At 33.3% G+C, this 16,584-nt stretch overlaps 2 protein-coding genes and 1 non-coding gene across 3 annotated transcripts; 1 reads left to right on the top strand and 2 right to left on the bottom strand.

Moving 5' to 3' along the window:
* The first annotated feature begins 5,348 nt into the window (after positions 1-5,348).
* LOC107028864 (probable sugar phosphate/phosphate translocator At2g25520) lies at positions 5,349-6,794 on the top strand. Its single transcript, XM_015230093.2, has one exon. It carries the CDS (start codon positions 5,465-5,467, stop codon positions 6,518-6,520), a length of 1,056 nt encoding a protein of 351 aa, XP_015085579.1. The 5' UTR covers positions 5,349-5,464; the 3' UTR covers positions 6,521-6,794.
* Positions 6,795-10,975: 4,181 nt separating this feature from the next.
* Positions 10,976-12,096, bottom strand: LOC107028224 (probable carboxylesterase 17). The gene has a single exon (XM_015229266.2). It carries the CDS (start codon positions 12,090-12,092, stop codon positions 11,157-11,159), a length of 936 nt encoding a protein of 311 aa, XP_015084752.1. The 5' UTR covers positions 12,093-12,096; the 3' UTR covers positions 10,976-11,156.
* A 1,832-nt stretch (positions 12,097-13,928) lies between these two features.
* TRNAR-CCU lies at positions 13,929-14,001 on the bottom strand. Its single transcript has one exon. It is a non-coding gene; the product is annotated as a tRNA-Arg (tRNA).
* Positions 14,002-16,584: the final 2,583 nt, after the last annotated feature.

Genomic DNA, 16,584 nt, shown 5'->3' with positions numbered 1-16,584 from the left:
ATGTTTATTTCAAAGTTTAAATCTCTCTAAAAAGGGACTCTGGAAAGATCATTTCAAAATACCTCTAGAAACTCACTCACAACTGGAACTAACTCAATACACGGTGTCTTAGGTAAATCTCAGTACACAATTTCATCTACAGATGGATGGACAGGTAGAGCATACCATTCAGATCTTAAGGACATGTTGAGAGCTTGCCTGATCGATTTCAAGGATAGTTGGGATGATTACTTACCTCTCATAGAGTTCTCTATAGTAGTAGCTTTCATTCTAGTATTCAGATGGCCCCGTATGAGGTATTATGTGGGCGTAGATGCAGGTTCCCGATTGGTTGGTTTAGAGTAGGTGAAGCAGCCTTTGATTGTTCCAGATTTTGTTCATGAGGCTATGGATAAATTTCAACTCATAAAAGTTAGAGTAAGACAACTCAGACTCGTCAGAAGTCCCAGTCAGATGGGGTGAGAAGGGACTTAGAGTTCGAAATTGATGATTGGACCTTTCTAAAGGTGTCACCCGTGAAAGGGGTTATGAGATTTGGCAAGAAAGGGATATTCATTCCTAGATATGTAGGTCCTTACAGAATATTGAAAAGGGTTGGTAATGTGGCTTATGAGTTAAAGTTTCTAGTAGAACTAACAATAGTTCATCCAGTCTTTCACATTTTCTTATTGAAGAAGTGTGTGGATGATAAGATATCGATAGTACCAGTAAAAAGTGCGACTGTGAAGGATAGTCTCACTTATAAAGAGGTGCAGTTGAGATTCTTGACAGTTAGGGTCATAGGCTGAGAAATAAGGAAATAGATTCAGTAAAAGTTTTCTGGAGGAGTCAGTCCGTAGAGGGAGCTACTGGAAGTAGAAGCAACCATGATGGCCAAGTACCCTTTCCTCTTTCTTTCCGATTTCGTTTCAGCTCGAGGTAATAGTTCTTGTCTCTCAGTTTAATCATGTGTAATTTAGTCTCAGAATCTTGTTCCCTCAATATCCCAGCATTTCAATACATTTCCATGTTCATGAAACTCAGTTTAGTTAGATATTAGTTTCTGGCACCGAATAATAGGGATAATAGAACTTCCCTCCATAATCATCATTTTTGAAATTCATTCGAGGATGAATGTTTCCAAGAGGTAGATATTGTAACACCTCAAATTCGAGAAAATAAAAAAAATGTATCTTTTCAGAATACTGGTGTTAGTACCAACGGAACCACTCACAGACCGTAGGTAAAACCGTGGTTGGCCAATTCAAGTTCCCATAAAAGTAAAGGTTATAGTATTTAGCGACGGTTCACCAGGATGGTTCATCATTTAATGCACGAGTCGTAGGTAGGTCTCGTAGGTGAATTCCAGACTTAGAGAGAAATTTCAGGATCAAAAGATGAGACTTATGATCTTGGTCCATGGTTTGTTGATGGACCCATGGTCCATAGTTGGGGTTTCGTCGTTGGGGTCCATGATTCAGTGGTCTCTGATACAACCCACGACAATGGTCATATTTTTTAGCAAAAAATAAATTAGGTGGTTCATGATCTATCAAATTAAAGATAATTGAATCATCTTTCCAACCCCAATGAGTTTTCTAAAATCCATACTTGAAGTAGAATGTTATGGTTGTTTTAGTGGAGCCCTGTCAAGCAGACCTCAAACCACGACCCTGTTGAGGGGCAATAGTTCAAATGATGGTCCATGTGTCCTATAGTAGATGACACTTCGTCGGTTTTTAGTCAGGATCATTTTGGTCTTTACCCCTATGCATTAGGAACTTAAACTACATCGTTTGATGCCTAAACTACATCATTTTACTAAGTCTAAGCTTAATAATCTAGTCAGACATAGCTAGAACCCTCATTCTCCAATAATCACCAAACTTAGAGAGAAAAATAAGATAAAGAGATGACCAACTCTTTCAAGAACAAACAAAAGCATTCTTCAAAGTTCAGCTCCAAAATCCAAAGAGTTTCTCCGTAAATTTCGTCATCAGGTATGTGAAATTTCACTAGTGGGTTCCGTTTATCCACTAGGTCCCTAGAATTCAGTTAGTTCCTTGCACTACAAGAAAACTTTGAATTATATGGAGATTTTCCAAGGAATTATTATGAAAATTTGCAGGAAAATAAGTTTTCTGCGAATTTTCATAGTAATACACATCTAATTCACACTTTTTTGTAGTGTTGATTCTTGATAGCTTGTTTAGACCTACGGTTTATAAATCCTTAAAAAGTCATGGTAATTTTTGTTGTTATAGTATCCATAGTCTAAATAACATGTTTTCTTGGAAATGTTGCTTAATTTCTTGTAAAAAAAAAAAACTCAGAACCCTAGTTTGTGTTAATTTTTTTAGTTCGTGAATTTTATTTGTTAGGTCAGTTAAACAGAATTTCATGCCCCAAATTTCGAATGACACATTATCAATGTATAAATGTTGCATTCTTAGTTATCATGTCAGTATTTTGAGCTATTAAATATTTAGTGTATTTTAGATTCATATGTATTCAGGTGGGAGTAGGCTTAGCATTGAGTTGAATTAGGGCTGAGCATTGAGTTGAATTAGGGTTTAGTGTACCCTCATAGTCCCAAAAACTATGTGTCCTCAAAAGATTCTAAGTCACCTCCATTGGACATCATTATTAGTGATCACGCCACAGTCATGCCTCTATACCCCGGGAAAGGTATATTGGGTCCTTTAGATTAGAGCGTATACATCATACTCCACATTTAGTTCACGTGATTTATGTCGATTAATAGTAAATCCTACTGTTCGACTCTTAGTGCATTGATCAGGTTTTCAATAGTTACTTTAATATACAATTCAGCATGTCATCTTCATGATTAATACTTGATCATTGCATTCAGTTTATCTTTCGGTTATACTTCAGTACATATCTATATCTTTGCTCAGATTATATCATTCCTCAATTATGCATTATTTAGCTTATATATTTGTTCAGGTTAGCATATCTATATCTTGCGTGCTCAGTACATTTCAAGTATTGACACATACTTTGCACTACAACATTTCATGATATAGGTTTAGGCACTCAACATCTAGATCACGCGTAAATCGATTCTCGGTCCGTCTTCAACAACTTTAGTGGTGAGTCCTCATACTTCAAGGACAACAAAACATGCTTTCCATTTTAGTCTTTATTATTAGTTTTCTGGTTTGCTAGAGTTAGTGGGGTATGTCCCAACAACTCAAATCAGTTAGAGGCTTTTCAGACATCGTAGAAGATTCAGCTGGAGTTGTTAAGTGATTTTTCAGTTATCACTTAACTCTTAATATATTTTATATATTCAAACTAGTTGGGTTTTTCCCTATTTCAGATATTCAGTTTTTTACTTTTGTCATAGTATATGTTTTACTCAGTAACTTCTATAGTATGCTTGATATATGTAAGACTCAGGGTTATCTAGGAGTTACTCGTGATCTTAGATCCCGTGCTACGTCTTGAGGGTAGCCTCATAATGTTAAAATCATTAAAAAAAATGAAGGCAACCCTATCAGGGAGAATAAAACTCACGACCATGATCATATTTCTAAACGATTTAGACGACTGAGCTAAGCTTCTCAATTGTGTTAAAGTGGTTCATTTTTAAATATATAATCATAAATATCAAATTTAACTTTACAAAATAATGTAATTTTTTCGACGAGAGGATTCACCACATAGATGTGCCTCAACTACATGTGTTTAAATATACAAGTATTAATTAAAGTGTCATAGTGAAATACAATTTCAACTTTATGTGTCTTCATATGAGTTTTGTCTTACTTTATTCTTACAAGTTAAGAAGTATGTATGTATATGGTGTTTTTGAATGATCAGTCACACTAGGACTAAGACACGGCCCGGACTCCCACGGGATATTTAAGTTTCACTCATCTCCTATTTTCTTTATAGATAAAGGTTTAAGTCATCTTCGGCCCATAAAGTTGTCCGCATAATTCATTTAGACACCTCAACTAGGATGAGTACCTGTTGAACACTTTAATCTTAAGAAATTTATATCTATTTAGACACAAAATAATAATCAGTTGAAAACAAAACTGCGTGTAACTCAAAAGCAAATATATAACAGGTGTACCAATGAAATAATGACACGTGGTAGTTAGATTCAATTTTTAAAAAATCTATTCAAAATATTCCAAAAAGAATTTTATGAAAATTAAAAGTTAACTCTTTTAATTAACACCCCACTATCTTCTTCTTCTTCGTGTTCAGACTGCTTTCCTGTTTCGTCGGTGCCGACACGCAAACAAATTATTGCACCAGTCTTTCATTCCCTTTCATGGGCAACACCTCCTACCATTGTCATCATTTTCTTTCGATCAATAAACATTTACCACATTTACAAAAAAATAGTAACAATCTTTTGCCGAAAAAATAATTGATTCAGTTTTCTTACATCAGAATAAATTGAGTTTCGCCAATATATTTAAAACCTGAAAAAAGAAGAAAAAAATAGAATAATAATTGGAGAGGGTGAGAGAGAGTTGGAGGGGTGGGGTGGCATGAGAGGCAACGAGGAAGTACAGACATGGTGAAATGATGTTGGATGGAAACCGTTGAGACATCATCATGTGAAGGAAGAAGACGTGCTTTCTTTTATTGTTAGTTAATTTTTATTTGATTTCTTTATTAATTAAAGCAAAAAAGTGTTTTCTTTCACGAAAAAGAAAAAGGAAAATGTTATTTGAGAATCTTCACGTGTCCATAGAAAGTGAAGAACATTTTTTTGGTCACATTAGTATCTTGTGCTTAATAGATATACGTTTTGAATATTTAGGTGTTCAATAGGTACTAATCTTAATTGAGGTGTCTACGTGAATTATGCGGATAATTTCAAAGGCTTGTAAATATTTGTTAAGTATTTATTATAATATTAACATATAATGTTTTACAAATTTTTTAATACAATATATATTTCTTTTTACTAACTATTTTTTATTTCTTGCATTATGCTCTGTTTATGAAATTATCATATTATAAGTTTATGCTTTTATTAACAATTTATTCATTATTTATTATAAACCATCATATATTTATATACTCATCAATTTTTTTATAAGAAATTTGCTATATAGACTAAAATATCAAATACCACAATTTTAAAAAAGTAAAAGAAAAAAAAATGAAGGTTGTTAATATTAGAATAGTATACATATTTTAATAAAATAAATTAAAAAAGGAAAAATAGTAACTATATTTCGAATTTAATTTTCAACCCAAAATTCATGATATAGATAATTTTCATCCTGAGCTCATTAAAAGATATTTATTTATACTAATAAAAGGAAAAGTAAAAAATAAAAAAAGTGAGGTTTCCACCTAAAAATAAGACCTCTTCTTTCCCATTCTTCACTTTCCCCTTTTTTGTCAAACTCTGTAAGACTCCAAAACTCTCCCAATTCCCCTTTCACCACCACCACCACCATCGCCGCCGCCGCCCCTCTCACCACAAAAAATGGGGAAAGGTGCCGCCTTGTCAAACGGAGTAGTGAAGAAGATCATTCTTTCTTATACTTATGTAGCAATCTGGATCTTCCTCTCTTTCACTGTCATTGTTTACAACAAATACATTCTTGACCGCAAGCTCTATGGATGGCCTTTTCCCATCTCTCTAACAATGATTCACATGACCTTTTGTTCATCTTTAGCTTTCCTTCTTGTTCGTGTTTTCAAAGTTGTTGAGCCTGTTTCCTTATCTCGGAATGTTTATCTTACTTGCATACTTCCCATTGGTGCTCTTTACTCTGTTTCTCTTTGGCTTTCAAATTCTGCTTACATTTATCTTTCTGTTTCCTTTATACAAATGCTCAAAGCCCTTATGCCTGTTGCTGTTTATACCATCGGGATCTTGTTTAAAAAGGACACTTTTAACAACTCTACCATGGGTAATATGATGGCAATTTCAGTGGGTGTTGCTATTGCTGCTTATGGTGAAGCAAAGTATGATTCTTGGGGTGTTTTTCTTCAGTTGCTTGCTGTTTTGTTTGAGGCTACTAGACTTGTTATGATCCAGATCTTGTTGACTTCAAAGGGTATTAGTTTAAATCCAATTACTTCTCTCTACTATGTTGCTCCTAGCTGCTTGGTTTTCTTGTCAATTCCTTGGATTTTTGTGGAGCTTCCAATTTTGAGACAGAGCTCGAGTTTTCAATTTGATTTTGCTATTTTCGGGACTAATTCATTGTGTGCCTTCGCTTTGAACTTGGCTGTGTTCTTGCTGGTGGGAAAGACTTCAGCTTTGACTATGAATGTTGCTGGGGTTGTTAAAGATTGGCTTCTTATTGCATTTTCTTGGTCAGTGATTAAGGATACTGTGACTCCAGTGAATCTGATTGGGTATGGATTAGCGTTCTTGGGAGTTGCATACTATAATCATAAGAAGTTACAGGCATTGAAGGCAAAGGAAGCACAGAAGAAATCTCAGCAAGCTGATGAGGAAGCAGGGAGATTGTTGACTGAGAGGGACTCTAATGGATCATCTGATGGAAAGAAGGGTGATACACAAGCCTAGTCGAATCTGTGTGACAAAAAAGGGGTATCAAAAATAAATCTTATGAACAAAAAGGGTTGTTGACAAATGGATCTTGGTATGATCTGTTACTTCCATTTCATACCTAAGGTTATTTAGGATATCCACATTGCTTTGTTTACACTGCAGATTCAATTTATGTATCTTATTACTAGTAGATTTAAGATCTGAGATACCCTTCCTTATAGCTGTTTGTAGTTTCTGCTACTTGTTGAATCCTTTACTATAATTTATTTACAATTTTCCCTTTTAATCATGTATGGTGCTGTTAGATCTCATTCTTAAGTTAACTGAGTTACAAAATCATAACTTCTTGCTTGTGAAGCAAACGGTTTCGTCTATGTTGAAGTGGAGAAATTTAAACTAGAATAATTAATAGAGTTGAGTATTATAAACCGTCACCATTGTCTCTATGTTGGATTTGCATTAATGGCTATTTCAGGTGACATTACTTGTTCTTAGCTGTGTGGATTTAATGCTTTACAAAGGTATTTTGGACACGTAATTGGTGGTTTAATGGTTGAGAGATTTGAGTGTTGGCCAACTCTCATCTCATGTCTTAGATTTGAGATCTACTTCTTTTACGATCCATCTATGTACTAATTGAGTGTGCGAGCGCATTTGTTGATAATTGGGTGGTCTTTTCCTTGTAAAGTCTTGCCATGAACTAACTATTGAGGTTTATTTGTTCTCTCTACTAGTGCAAGATTTGAAGGCAAGATAGATAGAGATGAGTATAGACTATATAGTTTGTTGGGTGAAATCTAACTTATTCAAGGAGAAGGAACTACTTTTCTTGCATCATTTTAGGTTGAGACTACTTGGTCAACATCCATTTTGAGGGTTCAGCCAGGATGGTCTATAGACAGATTACTTGATATGTGGTAGAACAAGAGACAAAATGATGTAATGTACATTGGAGACAAGCACAAACTTGGGAGGAGATTGGGTCAAGTGTTGGCATTGTTAGACTTTTACTGATCTTAGTTTTTTGCTTGTTGAACCAGCTGTGTCAGTCAGACTTGGCATATGCTAATGGCTTCAGTCATCCTATATTTTGAATTGTTACTCCCAATATATATGCCAAAAAAACTGGCCTCTCTATTGATACCATTTCAACTTGTACGTTACTTCAAACAATCTCTTGTATGCTGTGTGTGCATTAATTATGAAGAAACTTTCAAATACCAAACCATATAATGACCTATAAAAATTCCATATTTTAAAAGGAAAAAAAAACGATGAGAACAGAACCTAACTATTCCACCCAATCATTTTTGGATTTATTATTATACATATATTAGCCATCGGACAGCCATTGGTATTGTCCCACCTGTCACTTCCTTTTGATTAAGATTTGGAAGTGTACTTTCCTATTTATACACGAGCTCTAAGTACTTGTATTTGTTCCTATTCCTATACTCTTTTGGTACTTACAAATATCTGTCATTTGACAACTTGTAATGTATATGAAGCAGAAGATAAATTTGCAATTCAAAAAAGAAGTATTCACCTTTTGTTCTGATTAATTTCATTAATATCACTCAAATGACTCTTAAAAGTCCTCCATTAAGACACATTTTATGTTAAGGATTTAGAATTACTTATTTGACTTAAATGGGCCTTTATTTAATCATCCATTAAAGAAAATTACCAATTATATTTTGTAAAAGTTGGCAGATTGTTAGACCATTTCCAAATGTTATTAACAATTACTTCCTTTATTTATTTTACTTGTTATTATTTGACTTGACTCGCTAATTAGAAAAATAATTATTGATACATGAATTTTATCACACTGTCCCTATTAATTAATGTTTAGTATTAAGAAATAAGTGTAAAATTATCTATTAATTTTATAGAGTTGACAACTATTATAGTATGGAATACAAAGAGGATAAAAAAATATAATTATCTTTTCTTGATATTTTAAAATTGACAAGTAAAAATAAAAATCTATTTTAAAAATAAGTGAGAGAGTAAAAGTAGAGTATATTGATACAATTTCTAATGTTGTTTTTACCATGTTCACATATTTTAGCGTGTCATTGTGGGGTGTCATTATTTGACATCTTTATTGCCATCAATGAGAGTATTAGCCCATCTTGTCTCTATATAAGTAGAGATTAGTTGAGCTTGTTGAATTCTGATGAAATATTTTTCAAAATAATGTATTTACACACCTAGAGAATTCAGTACAAGTATTTATTTGAGTAGGATATTCAACATCCTACGGGACCATTGAATGGTCAAAATTTGGAAATTGGATGGAATATCCATACTTTTACTTCTCATCTTATTTGTCGAAAAGTCTTCCACTAATTTTGGAGAAAATTTGCATGGTGCAATCTTCAACATTAATATATTGACCAAGTCTGTTGAAATTTTGATGGTTGGCTAGGAGTACAAAAGACAGAGAAAAGAAGGGCACTTAATTATCTATTTTGTGAGAGGATTCATTAGGCCTCTTCTTGTTTTCTAATTTAGTTTAGCTCACTAACAACAACAAGAATGTTTCTCAGATTTCAATAGTACTTACTCAAGTTTGAGCCTAAAACATATAAGTACTATCAAAAATATAAAGCGGAAACATCGATCATGAACCTAATTTCTCAAAAATCCAGTTTGTAGGAATTAAGAGTTTATAAATTTTTCTCAAGAATATTGCTTACTTCTATATCTGTTTCTTGCTAAAAGTATACTACAAGCTTTCTGTAAATCCTAGTTTCTACCAAACAAACACGTTAGGTAAGTTAACTGAGTATTTGCAGCTTTATCTGTGATCTCATGAACTACTTAAACTAATTAAGCAGTAAATAAAGAAACAAAGTGAATTTGCAAGTTTGTTCATGAAGGCTTCAGCTTTGATTAATGTGTATTTTATATGTAAAATATATATGTTCCTTAAGTTCATCAATCCGATACTTCATAGGCTTATAATCAGTTGCCTTGTAGTCATCGGGCCAAGAATTTAGTCGGAAGCTCAAAGATCTGCAGTTAGTTGTATGATGGAAAGATTTTCTTGGATGGAAAAGTTTGTTGAGTTAACGAGGTACTTATAGGTAAGATGAGAAAGAACTTATATCACATTGCAGATGGCAAAAAATATTCTTATTATGTCCATAGTGTTATTTTCATTGACACACATTATGTCTGTTAACTTATTATATCTGGACTCTTAAGCTCAGCGGGATCTCATTCTCATCATTTTAGTAATTGTTGAGAAAAATGAACTGTGTTTAATTCTATTCCAAATAGCTCATGAGGTGCAGAGTATAGTGTAGGCTGAATTCATAGATTGTTTGTTCTTGAAATCGTTCTCATTGCACATAACAAGGAGTGGCCCCCGATGGACACAAGACGTGGGAAGCAAACACTAAGATGATTCGGGCATATGAAGAGGAGATGCACGAATGTCCCAATTCAGATGTGTATTATCAAGAGGAGATGCACGAATGTCCCAATTTAGATGTGTATGGATAGTTACAGGAAAGGTATAGCAGAGGTAGGCCAAAGAAGTATCGGTAGAGGTGATAAGACAGGACATGACATTACTTCAACTTATCGAGGACATGACCTTAGATATTAGATATGAGATTATAGAGAGTTAGTTTTAGGTAGTTGAGAATTGTCTCGCTTATTCTTTCATACTAGTAGTTGTAGACTGTAGTACTACTTTGAAAGTTTTTTTGTATTTTGTTTGTATTACTATTTAATTTTTTTGCACTTTGATTATCGTATTATCTGTTGTAGTTAATATTTCTTTTTTACTATGCTCTATCATGCTTTCTTTAGCGTTTTTGTCTTAGTTTCTTTATTCCCGTTGTTTACTTTTTTCGAACTGCTTTGTATCTTACTTGAGCTGAGGATCCATCGGATATAACATTTCTACCTTCCAAGGTAGGGATTAGGTCTGCATACACGCTACCCTCTTCAAATCTCACCCGTGGGATTACACTGAATATGTTGTTCTCATTGCATATAATGTTTGACAGTCCTATGTTTATCTGTTATGTTACTCTAAGAATAGCTTGTGTCAGAACCTTATTAAGTAAGTTGTGGGAGTCAACAATGGAAGGCCTTGATGGGGAAACTGGCGTGAAGTGTGTTCATCAGTGGAAGTGGTGACAGCTTCTACACTTGTAGGGAAGCAACATAGTAAAGATTTTTAGTTAGCTAGGATGCAGAGGTTTTCTATTCACACACATATCTGGACCCTAAAGCACACGCGAATCTGGTTTTCCCTACTGATAGATATAATTCTAATCCTCGGCTTTAAGCATTATATTAACGTTATGTTATGTTATGTTATGTTATTGATTCAAGAATTAGCTTTAGTTTAATTTGAAGGATGAATCTGGTTTTGTGAACATCCTTACACTTCCATGAAAACAACGACATGAGAACAGATTCTGGTATTTTGTTGGATTGGATCCCTCCGATGAAAATCAGCTCATTGTAGATCACCAAAAGTACTTCTTCGCATAAAAAAATGGAAGAGCAGAAAGTAGAAGTTTAGGTAGACAATTTAGTGTGGATTAGCCAGTCTATGAAGTTTCTCAAACTAGAAACTCACAAAAGTAAAGGATTGTCCTAAATTCATTTGTCGTCAATCGACTCATTTCCTAAAACTATTTATGAAATCACTCATTTGCTTCTGAAGCAAACGAGTAGCCTCTGATTCAGGATGAAATACATGATAAACATGAGCCTGTTCCTCAGCTTCAACCACCTTCACATGACTTTTCACACCTTTCTTCTTCAAGAATTCAGCGTACGTGACTCCCCTTTCTTTCAACAAGTCTAAACCAGCAACAAAAACAATCACTGCTGGAAACTGAGACCACTCAGCCAAAGGTAGTTGAGCATTCTCAAAATTACATCCAAAATAATCACGATTTGATCCTTGAGGCAAGCTGAGTCTCCAAAACATGTCGTTCATTTCCACGCCCCCTGCTGATCCATTATCCATCTCTAATTCAGTCCTCTTTTCACTCCCAAAATATGGATGAATTGGCAGCAACGCCTTTAGTCTACCACGAAAAACTTCACTTGTAATCGCCCTGATAGCAACCTGATGAACTATGTTCCCTCCAGCACTGTCCCCGGATAGAAAAAGCTGAGAAAGATCAGCCCTTTTCAGCCATGGTTCAAATTCTATGTTCTTGATCAACCATTCCAATGCAGAATAGCAATCTTCATAAGCTATAGGAAGTCTATTTTCCGGTGCAAGACGATAGTCTACTGAAAGAATGATAGATTTTGAAGCCACACTTAAATCTCCAAGAAAAACATGGTAACCGAGCCATGTAGTTGAGCCGATACAAAATCCACCACCGTGGAAGTAGACAAGAACAGGAAAGTGTTGGTGAATACTTGATTCAGGAAGGTACATCCTTCCAAATATTGGTTTCGAAGAATCAATGACAACATCCTTAGACATGTAGCCATTGTAAGGTTCAATTGATGCAGTAGCTATTTGTGGCTCAAATCGCTTCACTGAGCCATCAGAAAAAACTTGGATGTAACCTGGTGCTTCAGCAACTATGGACATTTTCGTGGAAATGTACACTTGCTAGCTGGTATGGCTTGACATGAAATTTAAAGGCCATGCTTGATAGTGGAGCATGACAAGAACATGAATATGTATGGTGGGTTGATCACACAAAGGGCAATGAATCATGCAAAAAAACTTTCACTCCCTCTATTCCAATTTATGCGATACTTTTCGTTTTTTAAGAGTCAAACCCAGAAATTTGCACAATAATCTTCAATTTTTTTTTAAAATTAATTTATATAATTATAAATCAAAAAGTGTCACATAAATTCATAGACGTATCAAAGATTTCAGCAAGATGGGTGCACAATTATGAAAAAATCTATCTTAAATATAAATTTGATCATTTGACTTTTGACTTTTGGGTTCTTAATATGAATCATTAAGTTTTAAACATTATAGGTTCAAAACATATAATACTACTAGTTTTAAATTTTAATATACACATTTCATTATATAATTTTTTTATGGTGCTTAAACTTTTAGGAATTTTCAATATAACACACTTGAAAATTTTGAAAGGTTTAACGAAAAAAACAAAAAAATAATTAGTTGAAACGCCAAAAGTGTAACTGATAATCAGTTAAAAAAATCAATAACTACTTGAAAAGATGTTACTCTAAAAGACAAAATAGAGACTCGCATTATTTAAAAAAGAATGACTTATTTTCCTTTTTAGTCTGTTTGAAAAGGAAAGACCTCTTTTTCTTTTTAGTATTTTGAAAAAAATAACAAAAGTTTTCTCTATTTTTTCCCGTAAGATTAAAGGGCAGTACATTTGATATAACTTTAATTAATATCTCCATAAGATTAAAGGGCAATATATTTGACATAATTTTAATTTAGAACCACAAAATTCAAACGTCTTTTTTATTGTATAAAATTTAAAGGGAAAAGGGTCAAAATTACCCCTCAACTTTGTTTAATTGGTTAACTTTACCTTTACCGTTAAAAGCAAGTTATTTTTATCCCTATCATTAATAAACTTAACAAACATATTCATCCTTTGATGGAAAGTCATCCTATGCTTATCACTCACCTACGCTCTTGTAACATGCCCCAAATCAATTAAAATTATCCAATTTTACTTAAATTACCCAATTTTAATCTGACCCGATCCACTTAATAATATAACTGATTTCTTTTACCAAAACTTTCTTTTCCCGCCACCACCAAAGCCACCAACCTTTCTGAGATTTCCTTCACCTCCACCGCCAAAACTACCACCATATAATATATTGTATCCTAACCAAGAACTTCCTCGATTGGTTTCTTTTGGTCCTTCGATCCGTCAATGACGTGGGGAAAAGAACCTCAAATTTAATATATAAATCACCCTTCTTGTTACTGTAATGTAGCAGCATTCCTTTACCCTTAAACTTCCTACTTCTTTAGGTTTAGTGATTCCCTACTGAAGAATATAAATAATTATTTCAGTACACGGTTATACAGTTAAACATACACGGTTAGTATAGAATATTTAAGATTTATGTGTATTAGTTTAATTATCAAGTGCCGGTGGTGAAGGAGATTTTGGAGAGGGTGGTGGTGGTGCGAAAAACAAAGTTTATTGGTTAAAAGAAATGGGTTATATTATTAAGTGGATCAGATTAAAATAAGTAATTTAAGTAAAAATCAAATAATTTTTAATTGATTTGGGGTTTTCCATCCAATAAATGGTATATTTGTTAAGTTTATTAACGAGAAGGGTAAAAATAACTTGCTTTTAACGCCAAGGATAAAATCAGCCAATAACACAAAATTGAGCGGTAATTTTCACCCTTTTCCAAATTGAAACTGATATAACTTTCCAAAAAAAGATTAAAACATTAACGCGCCAGGTAGGGGTTGAACCTATGACTTTCTGCTTAGGAAACAGACGCTCTATCCACTGAGCTACAGGCGCTTTTGTTAGCAAATGCTTAGTTGCATATTTAAATTTGTTACTCATTGGTTTGTTGTGACCATAAATGCCATCATTATGATAAGAAATCCATAGTATTGATAAACCTTAGAGGATTGAATTCAGAAATGCAGGAAAAATTTTAATAGAATTTGTATTTTATGGGGAAAAAAAAGAAATGAAAATTGACAACTAGAATTATATATTTTTAGGGAAAAGGAATAAATATACCTTTGAATTATCATACATGGTACGCAGATATCCTTCGTCATACTTGTGGGACATTGATGCCCCTGTCGTTCAAAAACTAGAGCATATATATTCTTTATACTAACAGACATACACATATCAAAATCTTATCCATCGATCTACATTTATTAAATATTGGATGGACGGATAAGATTCTGTCACGTGTCTCTATTTAGTCTTCCTTTAGAGTGAATTTATTTATACATTGTAATTTGTATAATAAGATATGCATTTGTATAATTATAAGTGTATATTACGAAAATATATGTATTTGTATTTGTATATTCAATTTTCTCTCGCGTTATACAAACACAAACGGGATGTTTATTGCGAATTATAATTTTATACCGAAAATGGCTAATTGTATACCAAATCAGATGACAAAAAATGGGATGTTTAGTGCGAATTACAATTAAAATAAACTATGATTGTAGTATTTAATTTGAATTAATAGTTTTTTATTTCATATAATTTTCCCTACTTTTATTTGACATTTTATTTTTAAATAATAAATTTCATACTAATTATCACAGAAAATAAAACTGTGTATCATATCAAATATCATAATATCAAATAAAAACTAAAAAATTCAGTGACAGCATCCATGAAAACTCAAAATCGTTAAAGAAAGCTTTAGAAGTTTCAAGAGGACCTATGACAAGATCCCTAACAAGGAAAATTCATAACAAGCTTAATGTGCTGAAATTAGCAATTACAAAGTGTTGTGGTGGAAGAAGCTTTCAAGTCCAATGAAGATAATCTCCCCCAAGTTTATATCAATTTGAAGGCCCAAATTAAGTCCAAGAAGAGATGGAATGGGTTCCCAATATGTCCCCAAATGGAGAAAATACTGCAGCCCAAAGTTAATGGTCCCTTGACTAATCTATTTTTAAGAGTTGTTTTGCTCTATGTTGACTTCATTGGACTTTGTGTGGCATACCTAGAAAGCCAAAGTTTTAAAAGGCGGGAGCGTGAAGCAAAATATTTTATACCGTATGGGACGAGACGTAAGCCTTGAGACATAGGACGTAAGTCTGATAGATCTATGGGACGTAGTCGCATATACATTCAGTTTTATAGCTTATTACTAATAAAATAAGCAAACCAAACCTTTAATGATTTTACAATTTTTTTTTATAAATAACCTATAATATATAGAAATTATATTATGATTTTTATTTGAGACAAGTACTGATAATCAATAATGAAGAAAAATATATTATAATTACGATTTGAGAAATATCATTACACCAATAATAAAAAAATATGATTTAAAGCAAAAAAAATTCAAAAAATAAATTAAAAATGTCCGAGCCTACATTTTTACGCTCAGGACTTAAGCTTTTATGCTTGAGGCATACGCTTCAAATTTTAGAATTTAAGTCTTTAATTTACCGCTGGGGCGTTTTTGGTACGCCCCTCCTCGAAACTCGCCTTGAAATCACCTCAAAAATATTTTTTTTAAAATACGACTAGAAAGTATTCATTTAATTTTGTCTTTAACCAATTCCTTCTTTATTATTTCCCTCGTTTAAATTTACTTGTTAAATTTTGATTTGATATATTTATTAAAAAAATAATTTATATAGTGAAATAGTTGATGGAATTCTAAGCATATTTATTCACTACATTTTCTAAACACATTAACTAAATATAAATTAATTGAAGATTAACAAAAAGAAAAAATTGTTCTTTTTTTATTGATCAAAAAATGAAAAGCAAAAGCAGAATCAGATTAAGTTAAAAATATTTGACAAAATTAAAATAAACATTATATGAAAAGATGTTTTGTTCCTTCGTTAGAATCATATATTGAAGAATATTTATTGAAAGTTCTTTTCAACCTTTGTGGCAGATTTCTTTTGGAATTTATCTTTCAACTAACTAGTTCATTGTAACGACCTGTTTAGTCGTTTTGAGCAGCAGATTTTATTTCTGGAAAAACTGGCTGAGCCGACGGATCCCACGACGAACCGTCATGGGCACGACGGACCGTCGTGGGGGTCTCGTTCTAAAACATTTAGAATTCTGAAAATTGGGTACTGAAATCGACTCTCTGAACTTCGTAACGGAATGGCAGGACGGACCGTTGTGGGCACGACGGACCGTCACACATCTTCCACAGAAATTGACTCTCTGAACTTCGTGACGGACGTGCAGGACGGACCGTCACAGTCGTGACGGACCGTCACAGTCGTGACGGACCGTCACAGTCTCCGTCAGCTCACCCGGGTCGGAATTTCTGTTAAGTTTTTCAAGGGGCGTTTTAGACTATTCATGCTTATAATTATAAAGTTAATGGATTAATATTAATAATTCAATTACTTGGGGGTTAAA

The sequence above is a fragment of the Solanum pennellii genome, chromosome 8 (genome assembly GCF_001406875.1).
Source record: "Solanum pennellii chromosome 8, SPENNV200".
Lineage (NCBI taxonomy): Eukaryota > Viridiplantae > Streptophyta > Magnoliopsida > Solanales > Solanaceae > Solanum > Solanum pennellii.
This window is presented reverse-complemented; position numbering and strand designations above follow the sequence as displayed.

Excerpts from the sequence above, each read along its gene's own strand:
- LOC107028864 (XM_015230093.2), top strand. The coding sequence starts at position 5,465 with ATGGGGAAAGGTGCCGCCTTGTCAAACGGAGTAGTGAAGAAGATCATT.
- LOC107028224 (XM_015229266.2), bottom strand. The coding sequence starts at position 12,092 with ATGTCCATAGTTGCTGAAGCACCAGGTTACATCCAAGTTTTTTCTGAT.